Source organism: Tamandua tetradactyla, chromosome 2, assembly GCF_023851605.1.
Source record: "Tamandua tetradactyla isolate mTamTet1 chromosome 2, mTamTet1.pri, whole genome shotgun sequence".
NCBI classification, from domain to species: Eukaryota; Metazoa; Chordata; class Mammalia; order Pilosa; family Myrmecophagidae; genus Tamandua; species Tamandua tetradactyla.
Genome location: NC_135328.1, coordinates 52,866,737 through 52,894,622, shown reverse-complemented (window position 1 = coordinate 52,894,622; position 27,886 = coordinate 52,866,737). Strand labels below are relative to the sequence as shown.

The 27,886-nt window shown below is 35.8% G+C and overlaps 1 protein-coding gene across 20 annotated transcripts in view; it reads left to right on the top strand.

Moving 5' to 3' along the window:
• FNBP1 (formin binding protein 1) overlaps nt 1–27,886 on the top strand; it is a 152,825-nt gene that overhangs the window by 40,810 nt on the left and 84,129 nt on the right. For 19 of the 20 annotated variants that reach the window (XM_077147100.1, XM_077147098.1, XM_077147097.1 and 16 more), the window contains 3 exons: nt 12,043–12,158; nt 23,363–23,419; nt 24,053–24,200. In XM_077147100.1, the coding sequence (XP_077003215.1) occupies nt 12,043–12,158; nt 23,363–23,419; nt 24,053–24,200 (321 nt within the window). Of the gene's footprint in view, nt 1–11,656; nt 11,936–12,042; nt 12,159–23,362; nt 23,420–24,052; nt 24,201–27,886 lie in introns of those variants that run through there. The other variant, XM_077147103.1, reaches the window with a different exon arrangement.

Sequence of the window (27,886 nt, the reverse complement as noted above, 5' to 3'; positions counted from 1 at the left end):
ATGTATCTTTAAATATTGTTTAGTTTTGCCTGTGTTTGTACTTATATAAATGTAATCAGTTGATGGGCAATTTGTTGATTCCAGTATTTTGCTGTTATGAATTATGCTGCTAAAACATCTGTATGCATTTCTCTTGGTGCCCATGAGCAACAGTTTACTGCCTAGGTGCTAGACTTAACCTACTAGAAAAAAATGATGGGTTGCAGGGAAGGCACATGTTCAACTTCAGTAGATAAAACAAATCTGATTTTCATGGTCCACCAGGAGTGCATGAGTATTCCCATTGTACTACATCCTTGTTAACTCTTGGTGTTTTAACTTTAATTTTTTTGCCAAATTGGTGGGTGTGAAATAGTATCTCATTTCTGTTTTAATATGCATTTCCCCGATAGCTAATTAGGTTAAATATCATTTCATGCTTATTGGCCCCTTGTGTATCCTAAAATTCTTACTCATTATTCTTTGCTTCCTTTCCTATTGGATTATTTGAACTTTTTAAAAATTGGTTTGAAGGGGCTTTTTCTATATTCTAGATAATAATCCTCTATTGATCGTATGTGTTACAAATACCTACTCTCGATTTGTGCTTGATCTTTTCACCTTCCTCATGGTGTTTTTCCATGAACGGAAGTGTTTAGTTTTTATATAGATAACTTTATTCAATTTTTCTTTATGGTGCATGTTTTTGTAACATTTTTCACCCTACCCCTTCACCTGGAAATATTTATAGAGTTTAGAAATGTCAGGACTTTTAAAATCTGACTTTCTTTTCTTATTAAAAATACAACTTGTATTCTTTGCTTTTCTTTAGTCTTTGGATTGCTTCATACTCTTCCTGGTATTTAGAGTGATTTCTTCATCTCTGTATCTGCTTTGTTTCTTCCTCCCTTGTGTTGGTGTTGAACTTGTGTGCAGGGTTGAGAATCGCCTGTAGAGAATGGCGTGAGTTGCAGTTCCCCAGGGCTTAAAGAAATTAAGGATAGTCGGAGGAGGGGACGCTGACTGAAGCAGACTCAGGAAAGAGACAAATTCCTATTTAGATAGCCTTCATTGTCCAAGGTGATGCACAGAAACCAGAAACCAGGAAAGGAATGAGTAGATTCTATTTCCAGGTTGAAGCCAAACACTGATCATACTGAACGTTTGTATCGAAGATGTGCATCTTACAATCACAGCTTGACCAAGCCTCTCACATTCTGTCACAGTGAGACATGGAGCATTTTTTATTATAAAAAATAAGATGTTGCTTTCTGTGACTGGTTTCTATCTTTCATTAGAGTTGATTCAGCCTACTACAATTATGTTTTCAAACCTACATTTTATAGCTTCATCATCCTTAATATTTATCCTCTTCTATTTAAGATATGTTACAATGCCTATCTGGAGTACTTTCTAAAGTGTCATTTGACAAATTAACTAGTTTTTTTTTTTTTAACTGAATAGAAAGAAGCACTCTTTAAAATGTTTTTTTTTCTCCCCCTTGAGAGTCTTATTCTTTGCAGTCTCTTTCACTCAGCATGTTTGGGGCAGTTACAGATATTTGTTTTTGTTTGTTTTTTGCTTTTACTGTATCCAAAGGAACAGAGAGGGGAACTGAAAATGACTAAGGTGTTCAAAGGACATTAAAATAGGCCAGAAGTTTATTGCTGCCTTCTAATGGAATGCATTCCATAGCAATTTCACCTCCAAATCTCATCTGCTTAAACTCTAGCAGTGTCAAAATCCTGTGCTTTCCTCTAAGTGGTATTCCCCTCCCTTCCCTTTTCATCTCAGCATGCAACATAAAATTGCATTACATTTGGCTTAGGCATCCCTCCATTCATTACCCCCAGTCTTCTTTCTGTGCGCCTCCAGTTTGTTGCATATCCAACATCAGCCTCCTTATTACCCTTTAACACAATATAATTATTGTTATAAAAGGTTACCAAGTGCGGCTTGTCATATGCTGCGTGTCTTTCTGCCTTTATCTCACTGACTTCATCCACATGCTCTTGCCTCTTATTAAACTTCAGCTAACTTTTTTTCAACCCCTACATATGTTTTCATCTTGTGTTTGCTTTCATTCTTACCTCTTGCTTTTAGAAAGCAGTTTCTGGGAAGAACCATGAGCATGGAATTATTCCTTTGTACTTTCATTTTCAAAATAGAAACAGGCTAGTTACAGCAAAGAAGCATAACTTTGTACCCGTTTCTGTTGTAGAAGCGGGCAAATTGTAGAAGTATATCTCTAAAAAGAGTCTGAATTCTGTAAACTTTTCATTTTGTATACTTTCCCTTTCTAATTAAAATTCATGGGTGGACAGTGGTGGCGCAGTGGCAGAGTTCTCATCTGCCGTGCCGGAGACCCGGGTTTGATTCCTGGTACCTGCCCATGTCAAAAAAAAAAAAATTTCGTGACAATAACTTGACTGTCCTACCATGGCACTGTGATATTGTAGCCCCTATTTTGTCTGCTACAGCATAGATTCCAGTTTTACTGAACATTTTCAACCCAGGGAGCATACCACCGTAGTTCACAGAACCAATTTCAGAAACGGCCGGTGAATAAATAATTCCTATGGAATCTGCATCTACTTGTATTTTGAAAGCATAAGGTATTTGTGCTCTTGGTAACAAATCCTCAAATTCTGCCTTTACATTTTATCTGCTCTTTGTGTAGGTAAACAATGAAGTCGCTTTGGGTAATGCTTTTTTATCACCTCAAGATTTGAACTTTTTATGTTACAACCTATATTTGGGTATTGCTGCTACTAATAAAATGTATGAGAAAAATTTTAATTTGTCCGTGGAAATTATTGAAGTCTTTCTTAAAAGCTTGAGAAGTATAATTTCAGGTGCTATTTGTGAAGAAACATTTCTGTCCATAAAATTTTATAAAATGTTTTTGTTCCTGTATATACTACTACTTTAATGTTCAGAACCAAATTCAATTTTTTTAATATTTAAAATGCATGTTTTGTTATAGTTACTTTTTTGGATAAATCTATACTTTCTGATACTTTCCCTCAAAGATAAGAGGAAGCTAATACCAATAATATCTCAAGGGACTCTATTTACATAGAGTCATTTAATGTCTGTTTCACAATGCCAAGTCCTTAGAAAAATGCATTTATCAAAAATTAGAGTATGCTAAAACAATAGACTCAATAGCACAGACAGAAGTGGATCCAGTAACATGAAGGAGATAATTCCCTTCTCTGAGCAACTAGCTTGTTGCAATGGGAGAGATTTCTTTATAGAGGGAGGACCCATCTCAAGATCCCCTTTCCTTGAGTCTGAATCATTTACCAGAGGTAACATTAGCAACTTAGATACTTGCTAAATTGGGTAATGTTGATTTAGTATACTTTTCAATTACAGGAAGCATAGTATTAAAAATTGACCTACTTCTTACTTTGGAGAAAAACTTCTCGTTGATTACTTGGGTTCTGTTCAGCTGAAAGGAAATTTTTTTTGAGTGTATTCCTATGTCAGCTCTTTGTATAATTTGGAAAAAAAAATCAGATCTCAAAAGACTTCCTGAGTAACCAAGAATAATCATTATATACTAATCTAGGGAGACTGCTCTTAACCCTGCATGATGGGTTTACATCATTGGTTTGTTAAGATAACATTTATTTTCATTGAACTTCATGATTCTATAGAACTCTAGTGAAGATATAATGACCTAAACCAATGCCATAGTTTATACTTACTCTGGTTCAATCTTCAGCATATAAAGAAGCTTAATCACAGTATAGTGCATAAAACCAAACCTGAATATAGTTGTAAAATACAACAATTATATGTTAATACAATTGCATTTTCCTCACTTGTCTTTTCAGCTTACTTAGCCTGTCATAATTGAAAGCTCCTGGCATGATCCTTTGGTTGGTTTGAATTCAAGGATCAGTGTAAAAAGTCAAGAGAGGTGTTTAGGGAGGTTCTTGAAAGGGACCCATTAGATTATAACTACTCGGAAACATCCATTTGTAGAGTTAAAAGCCGAGTGGGTATAATATATACTTAAACATTATTTTCCATCAGGTGGAATATTATGTTTCCTTCATCTTTGGAAAATGCAGTTTTCAAATAAAAATTTTAGACTATATGTCATATGCTAGCAGTTCTCAAAGTATGGTCCTCAGACTCCTAGAAGTCCCTCAAAGCCTTTCAGAGGGTCTGCAAGGTCAAAACTATTTTCATAATAATACTAAGACATTGTCTTTTTTGCTGAGTTGACATTTGCAGTGATGGTGCAAAAGGAATGGGAGGTAAAACTGACAGAGCTTTAGCATGAATTAAGACAGTAGCCTGACTCCTGGTAGTTTTTGTGTTCTTCACCATCACTCACTAACTGTTTAAAAAAAAATTAGTTTATTGAAAAATGTCATTGATGAAACAGTAAAGATTATTAATTTTATTGTCTTGACCCTTGAATGAAGATCTTTTTAACGTGATGTGTGATAAAATAGGAAGTATGCATAAAGTTCTTTAATATATACCAAAATGCTTGTGTGATTGAGCCGGGAGCTGAACCAGCTGCTTTTTTCATGAAACACCTTTTTTTCTTCAAAAAATGATTGGCAAACTTGGGTATTTTCCCGACATTCTCTCAAAAAATAGTGAAGTGATGCTTTCACTTCAAGGAATAAACTTTCAGTATTTGTTTCAATGGTAAAATTCTAGCTTTAGAATGAAAATTCGAATTTTGGAAAATTTGTATTCACCACTGTGAGCTTGACAGCTTCCAAATATTTAAAAAGTTTTCTGATTGAAATCAGTAGTAATATAAACAAATGTGATTTTGTTGATATTTTATAATGAGGTATGTCAACTTTTGGAAGATCTGCATAAATCAATGAAATAATATTTTCTAAATGACCAATGAAAAATGTTACATGATCATGTATGGGTAAAGATCCATTTGAAGTGTATGAAAAACCAGTGGATTTTTTTTTTTTTTTTTTGGTATGGGCAGACTCCGGGAATCAAACCTGGGTCTCTGGCATGGCAGGTGAAATTCTGCCTCTGAACCACTGTTGCACCACCTAAGACCAGTGGATTTTAATGTAACTAAGAATGAAAAGTTCATTGCTGGTTTCAGATTTCAATTGCAGCTAACCTTTCAAAAACTACTGGCGATAATCCACAATTACCTAGAAAGGCTATTTAAATACCCCTTCTTTTTCTAACTATTTATCTTTTTTTTATTTTTTTATTGATATATATTCACATACCATGTAATCAAAGTGTACAATCAGTGGTTCACAGTATCATTGTATAGTTGTGCATTTATTATCACAATTGACTTTTTCTTCTTTTTTGTGAAAAAAATATATATACAAAAACAATAAATTTCAAAGCATATCAGAAGAATTATAGAACAGACTTCACAGTTTGGTATGGGTTACATTTCCACCGTTTTAGGCTTTTACCTCTAGCTGCTCTAAGATATTAGAGACTTAAAGAAATATCTGTATAATGGTTTAGCATTCATACTCGTTTGTTAAACCCTACTTTCTCTGTATAACTCCACCATTACCTTTCATCTTTCTCTCACTCTTTAGGGGTATTTAGGCTATATATCCATTCTAATTTTTTCATATTGGAAGGGGCTGTCGATAATATGGGATAGCAGGGGTGGAACTAGTTGATATTCTGGAAAGGCTGGCCCCTCTGCATTTCAGGACTTATCTGGTCCAGGGACCCATCTGGAGGTTGTAGGTTTCTGGAAAATTACCCTAGTGCATGAACCTTTGTAGAGTCTTACATAATGCCCTAGGTGTTCTTTAGGATTGGCAGGAATGGTTTTGGTTGAGGTTTGGCAAGTTATGCTAGTAGCAAAGTCTAACTGAAGCTTGGTAAGAGTGACCTCCAGGGTAGCCTCTCGACTCTGCTTGAACTCTCCCAGCCACTCATACCTTATTTGTTCCACTTCTTTTCCCAGTTTTGGTCAGGATGGAATTGTTGATCCCACAGTGCAGGGCCAGGCTCATGCCTTGGAGTCATCTCCCACGCCACCAGAGAGACTTTCGCCCTTGGATGTCATGTCCCGTGTCTAACTACATATCTTTGTGAAGCCGTATTCTTTTCATAGCTTCAATCAAAGTCTCAGATGATAACAGATTGAATGCAGAAGCAGCTATGAGAATCAAGCTGTCTTTTATTGTTAGACATTAAAGAAATTTGCAAAAATGAAAATGATGCCAGTTTCACTTTTTTTTATTTTGGGAAATAGTTTTCAAAAATAAAAACTGTAAAAAAATAAGATAAATAAAAATGTGATTTATGTTAACATGTAATGGGTTTATTACTGTCTTTTAAAAATGAATTGATAAGAGATTTTTTAAATTCCTCATTGCAATTTCTGATAAATATTGATAGATATAGCCCACATAAACAAAAGCTCTTTGGCATTCTCAGTAATTTTTAAGAGGGAGAAGAGGTGTTGAGAACCACCACTGTCATGTGGCATCTAACAGGAAAGAATGCATTTTTGATAATGGTATCCCCAAATTAGCAAAGGCTGCTTTTTAAAGTACCATTTATAATATTGGCTCACAAAAGTAGTCTTTTATGATTTAAAGTTTTTTTCCGTTAAGTTTTCCACATTTTATTTAAGAATGTAAGTGGGTTGATTAGTTTTTCATGTGTTTTAAATTTTCTTTTAGCTACTGTCAAAACAGTCTGTTGCAGTCATTCATATGATAGTAACAGTAGAGTATGGATATCATCAGAGATGTTGTAATATAGCATAAAAAGAATTATGTTATTCTCACAAATAATTAAGCTCTAGTTTATTTGTCATTAAGTAAGAGTTTTATTGTTAAAATCTTCTCTCTTATTTAGATCCTGTTGTTTTAATACAGCATATTCTTGAATACAGATAACTTTATTGAAAACATATTGTTGGTCTGGGCCCGGTAATTTTTAAGGTGGACTCAATTCATATGTAGATTATTTTAAAGGGTTTTGGTATTAAAAGCTGTTGCTTTATATTGCATGCATCAGGACTAAAAAGAATTTGCAAACTAATATAATAGAGAAAAATATGTAGACAAATTGTTAGCAGGACAAGTGAAAGCCAAGAGCATATGCTCTTTTTTAGAAAATATTTTATTGAAATATCTTCACAAACAGTCCATCCAAAATATATAATCAGTGGCTCACAATATCATCGCATAGTTGTGCATTCATCACCGCAATCATTTTTTTTTTTTTTTTAAACATGGGCAGGCACCGGGAATCAAACTCGGGTCCTCGAGCATGGCAGGCAAGCATTCTTACCTGCTGAGCCACCGTAGCCCGCCCTCAGCAATCATTTTTAGAACATTTGGATCGTTCCAGAAAAAGAAAAAAACTCATATATTCCATACCTCTTACTCCTCCCTCTCATTGACCACTAGTATTTCAGTTTACCCAATTTTCTACCCCTTATCCACTCCCCCATTTTTTATTTAATTTTTATCCTTGTTTTTTAACTCATCTTTCCATACCCTGGATAAAAGGAGCATCGGACACAAGATTTTCACAATCATACAGTCACACTATAAAGCTATATAGTTATACAGTCATTTTCAAAAGTCAAGGCTACTGGAATACAATTCGGCAGTTTCAGGTACTTCCCTCTAGCTACCCCAATACACCGCAAACTAAAAAGGATTATCTATATAATGCATAAAAATAACCTCCAGAATAACCTTTCTACTTTGTTTGAAATCTCTCAGCCACTGATATTTCGTCTCATTTCTCTCTTCCCCTTTTTGGTCAAAAAGGCTTTCTCTTGATCAAGTCCTGACTCATCCCTGGGAGTTCTGTCCCATGTTGCCAGGAAAGTTTACACCCCTGTGAGTCACGTCCCACATACGGGGGAGGGCAGTGAGTTTACCGCTGAGTTGCTGTGAGAGGCCACATCTGAGCAACAAAAGAGGTTCTCTGGGGGTGACTCTTAGGCCTAATTTTAAGTAGGCTTAGCTTCTCCTTTGCAGGAATAAGTTTCATAGGGGCGAACCCAAGACCAAGCTTTCAGCCTATTGAATTGGTTGTCCCCACTGCTTGCAAGAATCTCAGGAATTCCCCAAGTGGGGGAGTTTAATATTTTCTCATTTTTCCCCAGTCGCCAAAAGGGACTTTGCAAATACTTTTTTATTCTCTGCCTTAATTACTCTAGGATGTATCAGGCATCACACTAACCTGTACAAACCAACAAGATCTCACGCCCTATTCATGATTCCATGTAATTATGGTCTTTGAGTAAACTGACTATACAAGTGAAAATAGATAATATTCTACCCAAAATATAAATTTTGCACCAAATAAACATCTCTTCCTTTGGTCTCAAACGGAAGTTGGAATCTTAAGATATGAGCCATGTCATCCCTTACCCTGTATTCTTATTTACCTTAGTCCAATCCACATCAGATTCATTCACATCTCTAGTCAAAGTCTGGTCACTTTTTCAACTTTTTTAAACAGTTACTGTGTTAATTTGCAAGCTACCAGAGTGTGATATACCAGAAACAGAACGGCTTTTAAAAATGGGAATTTTTAATTTATGGAGTTGCTAGTTTACAGTTTCTAAACCCATGAAAATGTCCAAATTGAAGCATAGCTATAGAAGTGTCCAATCTAAGGCGTCCGGGAAAAGATACCTTGGTTCAAGAAAGGCTTATGATGTTCAGGGTTTCTCTCTCAACTGGAAAGGCATATGGCAAACGTGGCAGCCTCTGTTAGCTTTCTCTCCAGGCTTCTTGTTTCATGAAGCTCCCCCAGACCTTGTCTCCAAAGGTCTCTGACTGTATGGGCTCTAAAGCTTTTTCTAAAATGGTCCACTCTTAAAGGGCTCCAGTAAGCAAACCCACCTTGAATGGGTAGAGACACATCTCCTTGGAAACAATCAGAAAGGTCCCACCTGGCAATATTGAAGGAGGATTAATGGACATGGCTTCTCTGGGGTACACAAAATTCAAACCTGCACAGTTGCTGTATGGGGTAGTGCTGACTTTCATAGCTTCAGAGCCTAAGTCTCAGGTGTCAAACAGATACCCTCAGTTTCAAGGAACGACCAGGTTATACAAAAATAGCTCGGTATCTCAGAATTTAGAAATAACAGTTACAGTTCTGGAATAGGTGTGACTGCTGTAAGAGCTTACAATCTAGGAACCTTTACAATTTAGCTCCAACCTAATAACGCATGCTCTCGACTTCAGTTCTCCGAGTTTGTATATTATAGTTAGTCCATATGAGTGAGGCATAATAATATTTATCTTTTTGTTTCTGACATTTCATTCAACATACTGTCCTCAAGTTGCATGCCTCACAACTTCATTCCTTCTTGGAGCCGCTCAGTAGTCCAGAGTATATATACTCCACAGTTCCCTCTGCCATTCCTCAATCGTTGTACCCTTAGGCCACCTCCATCCATTGTGAAATGAACACTGCTGCTGTAAACACCAGTGTGCAAATGTCCATTCCTGTCCCCACTGTCAGCCCTCCAGGTATATACCTAGCAACGGTGTTGTAGCATCGTATGGCAAACTCGCCCCTAGTCCTCTGCGGAACCACCATACAGAGCATATGCTCTTAGCAGGTTCCAAGAAACACCTGTAACTGCTGAAAAGGACAAAGGCTTTAGTGATTATACCAAGAGAGGGGTCTTAAAAGGAGGGAGGGGTTCGGAAAGGAGTTTTTAAATAAACGTGATAGCTATGAAACTAGAGCAACAAAGGGTACCAATGAGTTGTGGGTATTCTGAATAGTTAAGAATGATTTGTAATCATTACTTGAATTATTTGTATATTTGTTCTCTCAAGTTATTTAAAGAGACCTATAGTCTGTGTATAACAACACTTTTCTTTATAAATAACTTAAATTGCCTTCTTGAGTCTTAAAATGAAGTCTAGAGGGTTGTAGAATATATTATTTATTGAAGACCAAGAATCAATGAGAACTTTACAATTTTTTCCTTTATTTTTATGATGTTATTTTAAATTATTAGTTATAAAGACATGCTTTATGGTGGTTATTTTCAATTATCAAAATATTTTAGTAAAATGAGACCTTAATTTCTTAAGTTGATGGGTTTTTTATTTATTTTTATTTTTTATTTATTTTATTTAATTTTTTTAAATACCAAAAAACACCAAACAAACGCATACATTCCAATTTTGATCGTTCCATTCTACATATGTAATCAGTAATTTCTTAAACTATTTTGTGGACCTGGATAGGGAGAAGGTTGAGGAGAAGGGGGTTTCTCAAGTTTGAGAAATAGTGTTTTTGAGCTTCTACCTGACTTCCCCCACCTAAGTTTGATTTATATGGAAAATTTACTTACTTCATAGTGTGCTCTGATTTGAATGGAAAATACTCAAAACACGACAACAGACTTAAAACTGAAAGATACTGAATTTAGGAATGAAAAAAATCTGGAGAATGACTTTGAGCATACACTGTTAGACATGCGTGTGATAGGATTAAATTATAACTTAGTGTTTTCATATTTAATTTGGTGTTTCCCCATTTTACATGATCCTCATGACTGATTTGTAAGAAGGGCAGGATTTATATCTGCGTTTTATAGGCAAATGACTAAAACTTCAAGATGTTCAGTGGCCTGCCTCCATGCAGTCCCTGTGCTGGGGCTGGAATCCTGGTCTTTGGGCTCACCCTCTTTTACTGTTGCCTTTCATGAGGCCACAAACGTTCCATCCTTCCTTCACTTGAATTTCTCTCTTCCTTGTGATGCTGTGCTAAAGCTCTCTTCTGGTTCGCTTTCTTGCCCTCTCTGGGTTCTTCTTCCTGGGCCAAGCCCTTCTTACGGATTCTATATAGAATTGCAATAGACGTTGGCATTCTAACCTTTTATACAGCTTCAGTTCCACCAACTCACTGTTATACTTCCTTGAGCTCTAAATAGATCAGTGTTTCCAACTTTCTTCTGGGCATGTCAGTCCCTCATTCAGTGGATGAAAACTACATTTAATTTTAACTCCACACTGTTGCACCTTATCTGGACCTTCTGTCCTGTCGTAGGACAGGATCCTGGGAGGCACTCTGGAATCGCCTTCTCCCTTACATCGCCACCCAGCCCCCGCATTCAGTCAGTCACCAAGACCAGGTCATTCTGTCTGCTAAATGTCCTTGAAATCCTCTTCTGCATCCCATTTTCTCTCATCTGGGCTATAGGGACAATCTGATTTCTATCTCCTGCTCATTCTTAATATATCCATGGTCATGTCACTCCCCTTTCTGGTATTTCAGTAGCTCACTTGTAGAGAGTTAAGCTATTTTATTCAGAGCCTTGGGGGATCTGGAGTTTAACTATATGTAGTCACTCATTCACATGCATCCCCACCTTGTGCTCCAGCAGGGCAGATTCACTTGTTTCAGACATCTCTCCATGCCTTTGCATTTGTTGTGCTTGGAATATCTGCCTCTTATCATTCTTCTAGACTGGGGAACCTCAAAGTGCTCTATGTATTTCTGTTCATTTTGGTTCCCCAGCTCCAAACACCATTCCTGGCACACAGTGCAGGCTCAATCTGTGTTTGAATAAAGTCCATGTGAGCTGTTTTATTTACTTGTTTGGAGAACACAGAATTTTGTAGCTTCCCCCCTCCCATTTCCTTGCCCCAAATTTTAGTCAATTATTTTAAATGGTTACCCAAAGATAACAGTTAAGATGCCAATAGTGTGACTGAGTTATTGTGTGTGTGTTTCATCTGTCAGTTTTTGGCATCTGGGAAAGACATTTTCTTTGCCCTAGGACATTAATTAATTATAAAGATAAAATAATAAACAAAACCAACCCAAAAAACATATTTCTAGTACGAATATGGACCATGAAATAATGTGTCAGAATTTAGTACCCAGGCAGTTTTCAAACCAAATTTGGTAATGTTGATTTAAAACTGCTCGTCAAAAAAACCACCCAAGTACAATCATGGAAAATGTTAGTACTACTTTCTGTGTAACAATATACTATTGAGAGAACTGTTCATGAAATTACCTTTAATCAGAGAGAAAAACTATAAACTGTCTCTTTGTTTTTTTTAACAGGATCAGTTTGACAACTTAGAAAAACACACACAGTCGGGAATTGATATTCTTGAGAAGCACATCAAATTTGTCAAGGAAAGGACAGAGATTGAACTCAACTATGCAAAGCAACTCAGGTAAGTCGGTATATTAAGGAGGATTATTTGTTCAATAACTACAAAAGGGCTATAATGATAACTTATATTCTCATTTTTAGTATAAATGTATAATCCTTTAATATTTTTTCCTCTTATGTAATATAGTATTATTTGAATGGAAACAATTGTTTTTAGGTTCAGGTTTTTGAAGGCTCGTTCCTTAATTTTGGAGCAACTTGTTTTTTCAGTAAACTTTTTATTGAAATATAACATATACAGAGAGATACACACATCATAGGTATAGAGCTTCTGTAATTTTCAGAGTGTATGTATCCAAGTAACCAGCATTCAGGTAAAGAAAAAGATAATTACTTGCCTTAACAGTCCCCTTCCAGCTCACTTTCCTTCCCCCAAGGGTACTGTTTTGACTTCTAACAACATAGTTCAGTCGTGCCTATCTTTTAATTTTATGTGAACGTAATCACTTTGTTTTACTTTATGTTTGTGAGACTCATCCATGTTGTTGCATGTGGTAGAAGTTTGTTTGCATTGCTTTTTAGCATTTTGTAATATGTGCACGCCACAGTTTATCAATTCTATTGCCAGTGGGCAATAGATTATTTCTAGTTTGGGGATATAAGGATTAGGATTCTACAAACATTCTTGTTCAAGGCTTTGGTGCATATCTGTGCAAATTTCTAAGTATATACCTAGCAGTGTAATTGCTGAGTCACAGGCTGTTTGTACATTTAGCTTTAATAGATAGGATCAAACTGTTTCCAAAGTACTAATTCACATCTCCATAGGATGGAGCAGCATTTTAAAGCATTTTGAGCCTCTTAAATCTTTAATGATAAAATTTTTCCAAGAAAACTGTGTTTTCATATAAACTGTTTAAATGTTTGTGGAACTAAGCTTGAGTTTGAAATAGCATTCAAATTCTTTATTTATTTCTTGATATGCAGTTGAATTGGTTTGTGCATATTGTTTTAAGACTTGTTAAAGAAAGTTATAAAATGTTGAGTTTTAATCCAAAGAGTGTCTACTCTAAGGATGCGTAACAAGTTATTGAAAGAATATAGGTTCTTCTTTTTTGTTTTTATAAGCACCTAAGTGGTACATATGAAATGCTTTTCTGGATGACACATTTTCTTTCCATTGAATGAATAAAATGTAAAAAATATTTCTCAGTGAACTGATTTTTATAACTTGAATCAAGATCAATTTCTGACGCCCTGTGTGCATATAGCCTTATTAGTACTTTAAGTACAACTGAAAGAATGAACAGAGAGTCTGCTTCGTGTTGATTATTTAAATAATGATTAATGTTAGTGTATAAAATGTTGTCTTTCATGTAGAAACAGGTTTCATAATAACTTTACTCAAAATCATATGAAATACTTTTATTGGTTCCACATTATAGATTTATTTTTGTTCTTGCCTTCTTTCCTTTTTGATTAGTATAAACTATTCTTGTCTGGTGCCTTAGTCCATTATCTAGTTCTGCTTCAGAGGTTTGTTATTAGATATCATTAAATTAACTAACTCCTGCATCAATTTTGAATTAAAAATGCTTTCTTAGGTTCCCCTCTGGAACGCACCTGGTTGGTGCGCTTTCTCATCACCCAGGTTAGAGACTATAAATTTAGGTAACAAAATGGGAAATTGTTAGAAAAGTCTCCAAATTCCAGTATAGAATAAAATTTAATAGATTTCTATTGACCTGTTGCAACTCATGTTTTGCAACTTGCAGTACAGTACCGGTATTTACCAATATGATGGTAATTTCTTGGAAAGTACTTTGCCTGAAATTTAAATATTAAGATTTGTTTTATTACATTCCTGAGGAGTAGCTGCATTTGTATTTGTTGGGGAGAATTTGATTTAAATAGTTATGAGTAAGCAAACAAATGCCTTCAAGACAATTGCTAATTCTTTATACAAGTCTCCTAATCTTTTGGACATCTCGGCTGGACCCTTAATGCTGATAAGTAATCAGACTTCATTGATTCACTTTCCCACTCTGCTGAATGTTTACATAACTTCTGTCATCAATCCCTATCTCACCCTTTGCTGAAAACCTTGCTTTCTATTTCACTGAGAAAATTAAAGCAATCAGAAGAAGATATCCCCGGATCTGTATGGCTCACTCCCTCACCTCCAAGTCCTTGCTCCTATGTCGCCTGCTCAGCGAGGCCTGCCTTGCCTCCTATTCCTCTTACCCTGATGTCCTTTTTTAGTTTTTCCATAGTACTTCTAACATTCTAACATTATTATATATAATTTTCTTATATTTTCTATGTATTGTTCATTGTCTTCTGTTGTGTCCCTGCTAGAATGAGAACTCTACAAGGACAAGGTTCTTTGGGTTTTGTTTATGAATGTATCTCAATAGCATTGAACAGTGCCTGGCACATTGTAAGTGCTCAATAAATATTTGTAGAAAGAGTGAATCGATGAGGTACAGGTCTAGTATATTTGGTCAGCATTGTTTCAAGGGGAAGTACATGTTTGCACAGTCCTGTGAGGGCTGATGAGGCTTTAACAACAACCAGCATGCCTGCAGGGAAACAGGAAGTGGTCGAGCCTGGGGAACTCACTTTCTCATTGTGGAAACCAGACCACATGCAAATAATCAAAGCATTTTGAGATAGCACTTATCACTTCAAATAAGTAAGACCAGTGATGTGTTGGAGAGCGATGAGGGTGGGATGAGAATTACTTAACTAGGCTGGTCAGGCACACTCCTTCCTCAAGAACTGAAGGGCCAGAAGCCAGGCATGTAAAGATCTGTAGGGAGCATTTTGAGGTGAAGAGGTCAGCAAGTGCAAAGGTCCTGAGGTGTAAACATATTCAAGGAATGGAAGAGGCAGTATGGCTGGACCATATCCAACAAATATTTACTTGAAATATCAGTATGATATTGAAAAATCTATGTGATCTTTTGAGGGAGACTTGTATCTTTAAATAAATTTTATCTTTTTCTGCATTATGGGGAGAAAATGCCAATTTATTTTAGCATGTAATATGATAGTGTTCTGGTTTCTTTAGGCCAGAGATTGGCAAACTGTGGCCCTTGAGTCAAACACTGCCTTGTTTTATAAAGTTTTATTTTAAATAAAGTTTAAATAAGGTCACACCCATTCATTCATTGCATATTGCCTATGGCTGCTTTTGTAAGACAAAGGAAGTTGAATAGTTTGACAAAGATGGGGGGACCACAAGTTTAAAATATTTACTCTATCCCTTTACTGAAAAAGTTTGCCCTCTTCTGCAGTAGTTTATTATCTACTCAGGGAAGTGTGGTTCAAATTCCTAATATAATTTTAAACTTCATATATGACCTATATAGAAAAATCAACTACTGATTACCCTTAGCAACTTTTTCTTTAAAAAAGAAACACACACACACACAACTAAATTATTTGTTATGACTGTATAATTAATTCATGTGATTAAAAATTCCAAAGGTGAGAAATGGTATACAGTGAAAAGTTTCCCTCCTCCAGTCCTTCTTGACTTGTTTCCCTTCCAGAGACCAACCAATGCTATCAGTTTCTTTCGTATCTTACCAGGCAGATAAGTGTGTGTTTTCTTCCTCACTTCTTCCACAGTACAGTCTACACACTGGTTTGGCTCTTGTGTATCCTGTATATTGTCCCACACAATACCCGTATATGTCATTCATTTTCATTTTTACAGCTTCACAGTATCACATTGAATAGATAGACAATTCAGATTGTTTCCAATTGTTTGCAACTGTGAACAAAGTTGAAATACATAACCTTGAATAATACACATGGGCAAGCATATCTAGAGGCTCAATTCCTTAAAGTAGCACTGCTGGTTCCAGTAGCTACTGCCCTCCGTGGACCTGGATGCTGTGCCAATTACTATTTCCACCCCTAGCGCATGTGTGTGTCTGTTTACTGAAAAAGTTTGCCACTCCTGCTGTTTGTTACTATCTATTCAAGGCAGTGTGGGTTCAAATTCTTCTTATAATTTTAAACACAATATATGACCTATATAGAAGAATAATACTGAATTTTTTCACTAGTACTTTGTGTTTTCAAATTTTTGATCTTTGCCAATTTGATAACTAAAAGTAGGAAAATCTTTGTGTAACTTTGCATTTCCTTCAGTATGAATGAAGTTGAATATCTTTATACATTTGAGCCATTTGTAATTACTTTTTATGGACTATTCATGTCCTAGTCTGTTTTTTCTATTGGAGCTCATCGTGTATAAAGGGTAACTAGGGAGAAGTCATTTTATCAAATATATTGTGCATGCTATTTTTGTTTTAAAATATTAAATTTAAATTTACTTGACTTTATATGATGAATTAGAATACAGGGTAAAGGATGATATGGTCTATATTTTAAAACTTCAACTGCTGTGTGAGACCAAAGAAAGAGTTGTTTATTTGGTGCAAAATTTCTGTTTTGGATAGCACATTATCTAATTTAATTTGTATGGTCAGTTTATTCAAAGATCGTAATTATATGGAATCTTGAATAGGGTATGAGATCTTGTTGATTTGTACAGGTTAGTGTGATACCCTGTGCATCCCAGAATAATGTGGACAAAGAATAAAAAAAAGTATTCACAAATCCCCTTGAGGGACTGGGGAAACGGAAGAAATATTAAACTTCCCCATCCGAGGAATTCTTGATATTCTTGCAAGCATTGGGGACTACCAGTTTAATAGACTGAGCCCTCAATCTTGGGGCTCACCCCTATGATACTTATTCCTGCAAAGAAGCTAAGCCTACTTATAATTATGCCTAAGAGTCACCCCCCCAGAGAACCTCTTTTGTTGCTCAAATGTGGGCTCTCTCTAAGCCAACTCTGCAGGTGAACTCACTACCCTCCCCCCTGTGTGGGACATGACTCCCAAGTATGAGCCAGGACCTGGCACCATAGGAATGAGAAGGCCTTCTTGACCAAAAGGGAGAAGAGATAAATTAGGTGAAATAAAGTTTCAGTGGCTGAGAGATTTCAAATAGAATCAAGAGGTTATTCTGGAGCTTATTCTTATGCATTATATAGATATCCCTTTTTATTTTTTAGTATATTAGAACAGCTAGAAGGAAATACCTGAAACTGTTGGACTGTATTCTAGTAGCCTTGATTCTTGAAGACTATTGTATAACTACATAGCTTTTACAATATGACTGTGTGATTGTGAAAACCTTGCAGCTGGGTATCGACAGGTGAGTATAAAAATGGACAAATAAATAATAAATAATGGGGCTGGATAAAGGGTAAAAAAAATTGGGCAGATTGAAATACTAGTGGTCAATGAGAGGGAATGGTATAAGGTAGGGGATGTATGAGTTTTTCTTTTTTTTTTTTCCATTGTGATGCAAATGTTCTAAAAATGATCATAGTGATGAATACACAACTATGTGGTGATATCCTGAGCCATTGATTGTATACTTTGGATGGTTCTGGTGCATGAAGATATCTCAGTAAACATATTTTCTAAAATAAATAAATAAATTTACTTTGATAGTAGAAAAAGACATTAAAGCAAAACTGAAGGAGTTGCTGAACTTTATATCTTTATCATAAGGGATATTATTTTCTAGAAATTCCTATAAGATTTAGCAAAAAAATAATGAAGATTGTAGGATGTTTTATTACTGGTTTTTGCTTTTTTTTTTAAATTCCATGTTGCAATTTTAAACAGGATGAATTGACTCACTGTTATGAAAGATAAGGAAAATAATATTTACATGTTCTGCTTCTTCTAATTGAGTTATATTGTAACATGAGTCCTACAGTTAATTCCTCTTACTTCTATATTTAAATGTAGATTTATGCTCAATACCGTTCCTTCTACCCCAGTTTCTCCAACTTGTTTGTTGACATCAAGAACAGATTTCTCCCCCCGCCCCCCCGTAAGTCCTCATAGTTATTCCTTGAATTCTTTCTCATTTGAGAATGCCGTTATATTTGAATAACAACTTGCTTTGGTTCTTTGGTTAAACTTTCTTCTTTCCAAACTTTGTAGATGCTGCTGATTTTTCTTTTTGTCATAGACTGTTGATGTGAGGCCAGCCAGATTTTTTTTTCTCATAAGTGACTTGCTTTATCTAACTAAATGGAAGAATTTTTTTTTCAATTTAGTAGTTTAAGAACTTAAACCTGCTATGCCTTAGTGTTGATTATTATCAGTTTTCCTAGGACTTGATCTGCCCTTTCATATGCAGATTCAGTTCTTCATTTAATACGGGTGAACTTTCTTCAATTATATATGAATTTTTTTTCTGTTCATACTTATTGGTTTATGTACTTCAGAGATACCAGTTATTGTGTTACCCCCTCCTGTTCTTTATGGCATCTTTTTTTTTCTGATTACCTTAGTTGTTTTTGGACATAATAAATATCATGAAACTTTATTAATCATTTGATAATCAGCCTAATATATTTACTAGTTGTGTAATGGTGTGTTTTAGTCTTTAGTTCATTTCCTTAGCTTTGCAATCTCCCTTTTCATCTCATGCTGTTTTAACCTGTAGTCTTGGTATTCTTGCTTTATTGGCTTCATCATTTTATTAAGTTTACCTGTAGTGTAAAATATTCTGGAGGAGTTTGATTTTGCTTCCTTTCCTTTGGTGTTTTCTTCCAGACTTAGGTTTTTCTCTGTCATTTTCTTTCTTTATTTTCTTCTATATTACTATATCATTTCTTTTCACCTTGCTTATGTTTGATATGGACAATTTACTGAAGTGTTAAGAGTTCAGACTCTATAGTCCAAATACCTGGGCTGGAATCCTGATTTTACCACTTACTAGCAGTGTGATTTGGGGTAAATTGTTCTGTCCCTTTTTTTGTTTTTTCGCCTGTACTATATGAATAATAATAATTTCCACCTCATTATTTTGGAGCCTGAATGAGAAAAAGCATGAAAAATTCTTTGACTGATGCCTACCTGTTTTTTTGTTTTATATTTTTATTTATTTGTTTGTTTATTTTTTTGCATGGGCAGACACTGGGAATTGAACCCTGGTCTCTGGCATGGCAGGCGGGAACTCTGCCTATTGAGCCACCATGGCCTGCCCTCCCTACCTGTTTTTATTATGAACTTAAGCAACATGAGAGTTCCTGATTGCTCTGATAGAGTGAACGTTCCTTTCCATGCTTCCTTTCTTTGCTGGTACCTCTTGGTCTTTCCCTGGAAACTTCATTTGAAGCTGGGTATTGTCTGTTCTACACACTTTGCTGAAGCCTGAGGACAGGTAAGTTGTAGGGTGGAGGTGAGGGTTTTATACACATCTTTTTTTAAAGCCCCGAGCTCTGTTCTCTCTTCTGAAGCTTGGTTAGTAGTTTTCCCCTGGGGCAAAGGTATTATCTTATTTCTGTGGCATCCTAGGTTTGGAGGGAATCCAGCCATGCATTCAGCTTGGAGCTTTGGAAAGTAGAAATCCTGGTTTATGTCCTGAGGTTATATTCCTTTCTTCATTTATATATATTCAGCTGTTAAAATTTTTCCTAGAAAATGAAATTTTCTTTCTTTTGTTTTCTTTTGTTTTGGGAAAATGCGGTTCTTTGATGCTGCCGTCTCTCTACAGAAATGTTGTAGTGAGTTTTTTAAAATAAATTGAAATTCTGAATTGATGCAAATATTCTGGGAAATGATCATGATGATGAATATGCAACTATGTGATGATATTGTGAATTGCTGAGTGTATGTGTTGGGAATGTTTGTGTTTCTTTCTTGGAATTTTTTAATTAATAAAAAATTAAAAAATAAAAATAAAAAATAAATTGAAAGTTTTTTTGGGGGGGGGATCGAACTCGGGTCTCCCACATGGAAGGCGAGCATTCTACCATTGAACCACCCATGCACCCGCAAAAATAAAATGAAAGATTTTTAAAACCTGAAGATTCCTAGGCTTAACTGTGGACCTTCTATCTCAGAAGGTGTGGAATGAGGCCCAAGTATCTTGTTTTAAAATCCTGTCTGGGATTCTTAACAACAACCAGGTCTAAATCCAGCATTCTTATTAAAGAATATTATTTTTCTTTTATCTTTTAATTAGGCTATCTAAAGAGCAAGTTAAGCTTCTTAAATTTGAATAACTTAAAATTTCTCAGAAAGACCCCATAAATTTGAAGATTTATGTGTGTTTGTGGGTGGGTGGGTGGGTGCTATTTGCTTGCTTGTTTGTTTTTTTGTTTTTTTTTTTTACATGGGCAGGCACTGGGAATCGAACCCAGGTCCTCTGGCATGGCAGGCAAGCATTCTTGCCTGCTGAGCCACTGTGGCCCCCCCTTGCTTGTTTTTTATATAACAGTACAAGCAAGGTAGTCTGTTTCCAGAGAATAGAAATGGAAATTTCGTCTTTTTTTCAAATGATCCCTAAGAGAAATATCCTTAGATCTGAAATTCACTTCTACACCTCTTAAGCTTTTAGTGTTCTGCTGGTATATTTATACAGTGAATTATTCATTAGTGCTTTTAAGAACTATGTACTCAATATATGCTAACATTGCCAAAGTGGTACTATTCATCCGAATTTGAAGGCCTTTATTAAACTGTTATCCACAACAGGTCTTTAATCCTGTTTAGGATTTGATTGATAAAAGGGGACTGGTGAAGGGGGGCTATAAATCCTGGTTTTGCCTGGATTAATTCAAACTATGTTTTCTTCCACAAGATGTAAAATTTTAATTATTATTTGTTTGGCTGCTGAGGACTGGACGCTAAAAAGAAAATGTAGATTTTAATGAACCTTTAAAATAACAGTTTTGAGAGAACTTCTATATAAACAGTGAACTTAGAAGTGCTATTTTCAATTCACAAGTTATAGTTAACTGAAACAATGGTTAATATTTAAAGCCATACACTAAAAAAGATCTCATATGCAGCCACTAGGCTTTTCCAAACTCTAATCCACCATAAATGCTACTGAAAACATATTTGAGAAAGAATCTACTGATTGTGTTAATATCTGCTTTCCATCTCCTTCCCATTCATTCCTGATACTTAACGGTATGTTTTTACTCAATCCACCTTTAGGGAATGGCTGTGATGAACCAACTCAAAGGACTGTGCTTTCAAAATAAAATATTTCTTTCTTTTGCATTATTTTTTTCTCTAATGCACATCCTTTAAGGACATATTGTTTTTTTTATTCACATTTTATTTTGGATCTAGATTTATCAGATAAACTTTACTATGTATTCATAGTACCAGTAGAGAAATCATGCCAGTTTATACATTGGTTGAAATGTATACTCATGTGACAGTAATCTTCAAGTAAGTATATTCTTCTTTCACTAGTTAGTCTAATTATAATTTATACATTGTCATATATTCATTTGTCATATCTTCAGTTTTTTGAGAAATTGCATTTATATTATATTGGATATTATACATTCTCCCGGAATTTCAAAACTAGAAGGAACGATAGAGTTCATTTTGTCCAAACCTCTCCAACTTGCAGATGAGGAAGTGGAAGCACAGTCATGTTCATTGAATTCTTCAAGGCCATGTTATTCAGGCATATGATCTCTTGATTCCAGAACAATGTCATTTTTACTAAATTCCACTACCTCTCATGTCATCTACTAATATTTGTTAGAAATAAAATCACATTACACTTTGTATGTAAAATGTACTATTGTAAGTTTATCTTATTTTTCTAGGAAAATCTGTAGATTTTTTTCTAGCAATTTTATTGAGATATTATCGCATATACCACACAGTCCACCTAAAGTACGCCATCACTGGTTTGCAGTATCACCACAATGTTGTGCATTCCTCACCACAATCAATTTTAGTCACAGTCATCGTCTACCATAGGATTCAGTTATACAATTCCCTAGCTTTCTTTATATTGACATACTCTATTCTAAACTTCCCCTTTCATCTATAATCACACGCACAATTCAGTGCTGTTAATTACCTTCATCATATGCTACCGTCACGTCTATTTAAATTCAACCTAGTTAAAAATTCTGCACACATTAAATGTTCGTTCCCTTTTCTCTACCTACATTCTATTTCCTGGCAACCTATATTCTAGGTTTTAACTCTGAGTGTACTCATAATTAGCTCATATTAGTGAGATTATACAGTATTTGTCCATTTGTATCTGACTTATTTCACTTAACACAATGTCCTCAAGTTTCATCCATGTTGTTGTATACATCAGAACTTCATTCCTTCTTACTGCTGAATAATATTCCTTCATATGTATTAATCACATTTTCTTTATCCATTCATTGGTTGACGGACACTTGGATTGTTTCCTTCTTTTGGCAGTTGTGAATAATGCTGCTATGAACACCAGTGTGCAAATGTCTGTTAGCATCCCTCCTTTCAGTTCTTACGGAAAATCTATAGATTTTTGAGAAGTGGAGGATAAAAATGTAAAATGTGAGGCTATAAAGGTAGCTACTATAAAAAGGAATAGCAGCATGGAATGAATAAGCAAGTGACTACCGAGATGCTGACAAATGAAGGTATCTGTTGTGGATCACTAGTCAGCTTCCTATGGCCATGTAGCGTAAAGTAAGATCCAAGAGAAATCACCCAGTAGAACCAATGTTAATGAGTTTTCTTTTTTCATGATTACTTCTTAGTTTTGTGTAAATTTAAGCACACAGACCAATGTATTTGGACTGCGAGACAGGATTAGGAAGACAGACTTGAGTGACTTTGGCTACTCTGAGTATGTTCTGTGCAAACCTGATGGACAAGTTAAAACTTTTCCTAATGTATGTTGGGTTGAACATCCAAAAAATGTTTTCTCTAATTCCTTTAAAGAGACTTATTCACAGGTAATTGTCATTAACTCTTTGGGGATACAGCCTATATCCTTGAAAACATGCCCTAGTGTGTTTGAATTTTAATTTAAATATGTGCACAGTCCCTGTTTTCCTTGGATTTGGAACAGTAATGTCAGACTGAGGATGGCCACGAGAGAATGGTGGCCTGCTAAGGAAAACTGTCCTAAGTTCAGTGCAACAAATGAAAGCCATTGCTTGTTTATACATTGTTTCCATTCCCCAATTAAATAAAGTTAGGGTGACACAAGTTTCAAAGCTGTGTGCTTGCTTCATAACAGGAGCTTCATCCGTCATGTTGAGGGAAGGAAATAAATGAATTTCAGTTGTGGACATTTTGGGATTAAAAGCTTGTCAACAAAAGCACTAACTTCATCTTTCATTCCTGGCTTCTCAGTTATTCTTTTAGATAAGATGATATGTCTGCATTTTTATTTCAGAAACCTTTCGAAGAAATACCAACCTAAAAAGAACTCGAAGGAGGAAGAAGAATACAAGTATGTTTATCATTAATACTTATGTGGTCCTATCTTATGTGGCCAATGGGGAGGATTATGAAGGGGAAAGAGAAATATATATTTATCAAATTAAGTTGCATTCCCCACACATATTTGTGTCCATTTGTTTAATTGTTTCAATTAAAGTAATTAAGAAATGTTTAGAAAATACAGATGTGTGGATTATGTATTCTAGGGTCTTGATTTGGTATGTAATACCAGGAGTCCCTATCATACTACTTATTCATCTGAGAAATATGCCAATTTCAGCCAGCAATTAAGGCATCTTAATATCAAAAATATCTGTCTCTAATTTAGATCTAAATATTTAGATCATTATATTAGTAAATACAGTATGTGTTTGTGTTTTGGATTGTGTTTGTTAACTAAATATTAACAAAGCCAAGTACTACATTATATAGAGCAGTTCAGTTTCACAAAGTAAAAAGTGCTTCAGTTGTAATTAATTCTGACCCATTTTGATGAGGGCATTCAATATGTAATGAATTGTCAGAATCCTGTGGGAGGCCAGTGCAAATTAACTTTATTTTAATTAATATTTCTCTGAGTAAAATGGTGTTAGGATGGATATGGCCTTGTTTGAAAAGAAGTGATGTGTGTTCTGTTCCACAGGTATACATCATGTAAAGCTTTCCTTTCCACCCTGAATGAAATGAATGATTACGCTGGGCAGCATGAAGTTATCTCTGAGAACATGACCTCACAGATCACTGTGGAATTAGCACGTTACATCCAAGAACTGAAGCAGGAAAGGAAATCGGTAACAAAAATTTATTTTTTTCTTCTGAAAAGGTGGACCAAAGACAATAAGGATATCCCTAGGAAATTTTAGACTAAATAGAAAAATATAAGATAGTGGCTCTTAAATTGATCCCTTTGAGAATCATAGCCTGTCCCTAGAAATAATGTTCTCAGGCCTTTGCATACAATTTCAAAGGTCTCTCAGTTACTCTGAAACTTATCTGTGGACCCCAGAATTTGAATCCCTGTGAAGGATTTAAATATGTTTGAGGATATCAGGTATGAAAAGAGTCCATGATACAATGTAGCATATGTTCTGTGGAATAAATAATATTAAATATGAAAATAAGTGCTTATAATGAATTAAAAAACAAAGATGACCTTTTATTCCTTGGTTTCATCTAATGAAGGGGAACCTTATTGCCTCTCTTGCCGCCATTACAGTCTTTTCATAGTTTTTATTGTTAAGAAAAAAGACAAATATGCACTCAAAGTATATTAGTAAACAAGATTTTACGCATCTGTCCATACCCTGGATAAAAGGAGCACCAGACACAAGGTTCTCACAATCACACAGTCACATTGTTAACGTTATATCTTTATACAATTGTCTTCAAGGATCTAGGCTACTGGAACACAGCTCAATAGTTTCAAATACTTCCCTCTAGCCACTCCAATACACCATAAACTAAAAAGGGATATCTATATAGTGCATAAGAATAGCCTCCAGGATAACCTCTCAACTCTATTTGAAATCTCTCAGCTACTGAAACTTTGTTTTGTCTCATTTCTGTCTTCTCCCTTTTGGTCAAGAAGGCTTTCTCTATCTCTTGATGCCAGGTCCTAGCTTATCCCAGGCTTTCTGTCCCACGTTGCCAGGGAGATTTACACCCCTGAGAGTCATGTCCCACATGGGGTGGGGGGAAGGCAGTGAGTTCACATGTTGAGTTGGCTTAGACAGAGAGACCACATCTGAGCAACAAAAGAGGTTCTCTGAGGGTGACTCTTAGGCCTAATTTTTAGTAGGCTTAGCCTGTCCTCTGTAGCCTAAACTTATATTGCAGCTCAGGGCTCTGGGAGGCAGGGCTATAACTGGAACCGTCCCAGTGTCCCTCTTGCCTACTCTATTAGTCAAAGGAGTTGTAAGCCTACCCAGATTGAAGCAGATGGAGAATGTGTCATAGTCTCATCAAAGAAGAGCATGTGGATGGCAGATCCTTTTGTAGTTATTTTTTCGAAGTACTATCTGCCCCAGGACTTGTGTCTCCCTCACTCACCAGTATTACAATGAACTAGAACAGTACCTGGCCTGTAGGAGGTGCTCCATAAATTTTTTATGGGTAGAAAAATGCATGTATGTCTGAATGAATGAATTAATGAAAGAAAGAAAGAGTGAATGAACATATATCTAGCCTCCAAATGGAGACCATTTGTGTTTTCGTTTGTTAGTACTGCCAAAATGCAATATACAAGAAATGGAACGGCTTTTAAAAAGTGAATTTATTGAATTACCAGTTTACAGTTCTAAGCCTGTGAAAACATCCAGATTAAGGTACCAACAACAGGTTACTTTTGCTCAAGAAAGGCTGATGCCATCCAGAATACCAGTGTCAGCTAGGAAGGCATGTGACTGGTGTCTGCTGGTCCTTGTTCCCCGTTTCGTTGCTTCCAGGTTCTGATGCCAGTGGTTTCCTCTCTAAGTTGTGAGCCCTCATTTAGCTCCTCTGGGATACTACTCTGGGTTCTGGCTTGTTTAACATCTCATGGGAAGGCACCTGGCAACATCAGCTGGGATCCAGAGGTCCCTGTCTAGGCATCTGGTCCCTCTGTTGGCACACTGAGTACTCCAAGCACCTCCAAGGTCAGGGTCTCTGTTTGCTCTGAAGCAGTTGTTTTCCAAGCATCTCTGCTGGCTCTGCACCCTCTCAAAATGTTTTCCCTTCTAAAGGACTCCAGTAAACTAATAAAGACCTACCCTGAATGGATGAAATCATATCTCTGTCTAATGTAACGGCTACAAATACAATTGAGTGGGTCAGTCTCCATGGAAATAATCTATTCAAAGGTTTCCACCCTAAATATTGAATCAGGATTAAAGGACATGGCTTTTCTGGGATCCATCACAGCTTCAAACTGACACAATTTGTATGTGATGTGAATATATAAAGACAATGGACTAAATTAATAGCAAGTTCACACTAGCTCACCTTTTTCCTTTTCTCTTATACTTTAGTTCTTTCTAAACTATAAATTTATGGCACATGGATTTGGGTTTGTTTAGAACGTATGAAGAGATACATGGTTGAGATCAACCTAATAGTTAAAAAACAAAGCAAAGCAATATGCTAGTAAACTGAGATAAGGAATTTTTATTTATTTACCATAAAGCAGTAATTCTCAACTGGGGGCAGATTTTACCCACCACCACCACCACCTCCAGCTACATTTGCATTGTCTGGAGATATTTTTAGTTGTTACAACTGGGGGATTCCTACTGTACCTTCTAATGGGTAGATTTCAGGGATGCTGTTAAGCATCCTACAATGCACAGGCAAGACCCCCTCAACAAAGAATTATTTGGCCCAAAATGGCAATAGTGCTAAGGTTGAGAAAACTTACATAAGAGCTCCAAGTTAGATGACAACCCCTGCTATACCATTCACTACAGAAGAGCTTTTCTTTTAGATGGTGGAAAGGAAGCAGGGAAACAGAATACAGAGGTTCAGAATGAGTACAAATGCCTCGGTGAAATAGAATACAAAGGTTCAGAATAAAGTACAAATGCCTAATATCCTAATAAAGTGAATAAAATAAATCTGAACACAGTTGAATTGCTTTCCTTGTTTCTGAACTTCCCTTGGCCTTGTAAAGATTTATACCTCTTTTTTGCTATTTTTGTTCATGCTCTGTGTCTCTTAACTGACCTTTCTCCACCCATACAGTTTTGCATTTCAGGCAGAACCATGTGCATTTAACTTAGAAGGAAATATAAATTCTATTTCTGGAGTGAATCATGAGATGTGAAGCCCATATAACCTGACTTGATGCTACCACTCTGAATTCATGTCCTCCAACCACCATGGTTTCCTTGCTGCCCCTTAGCCATTCCCAGTTTGCCTCTGCCTCGGGACCTTTGCACTGGGTTTTCTCTCCTTGGAAAGCTCTCCTCAAATATCTGCAGAAATCTTTCCCTGACGTCTTTCTCAGAAATGTCACCCTCATGGGTGATTCCTGTCTACTTTATTTTAAATTGTGAAGTTCCCCCCCTACTCATTCTCCCCTCCTTCTTCTACTTTACCTTTTTTCCAAAGTACCTATCAACATCTAATATTTTATATATTTACTTGTTTTTCTTTCCACCCACACTAGAATGTGGGCTCTATGAGGGCAAAGATTTTGCTTGTCTACCATGGTATCCTTACACCTGGCATAGTACCTGGGGTTGTACAAAGCAGGATTCCAAATACTTGGTGGAATGAAAGAACTAATTGAGAAGCAAAAGAAATGGTCTTAAATTCAGTTTAGTTCTCAGTTAGATTTGATTTTACTAGCTGAAGATTTGTTTATTTCTTTGCTGTGTTCTGATTGGGTCCCTGTATTTACTCATTGTTGATCACGTCTTTTTTACAGCAAATCATATCTGTATTTTGAATTTTTTAATCAAAATTATAGTAATTTATGGAGTAAATTATAGGTGGTACATAT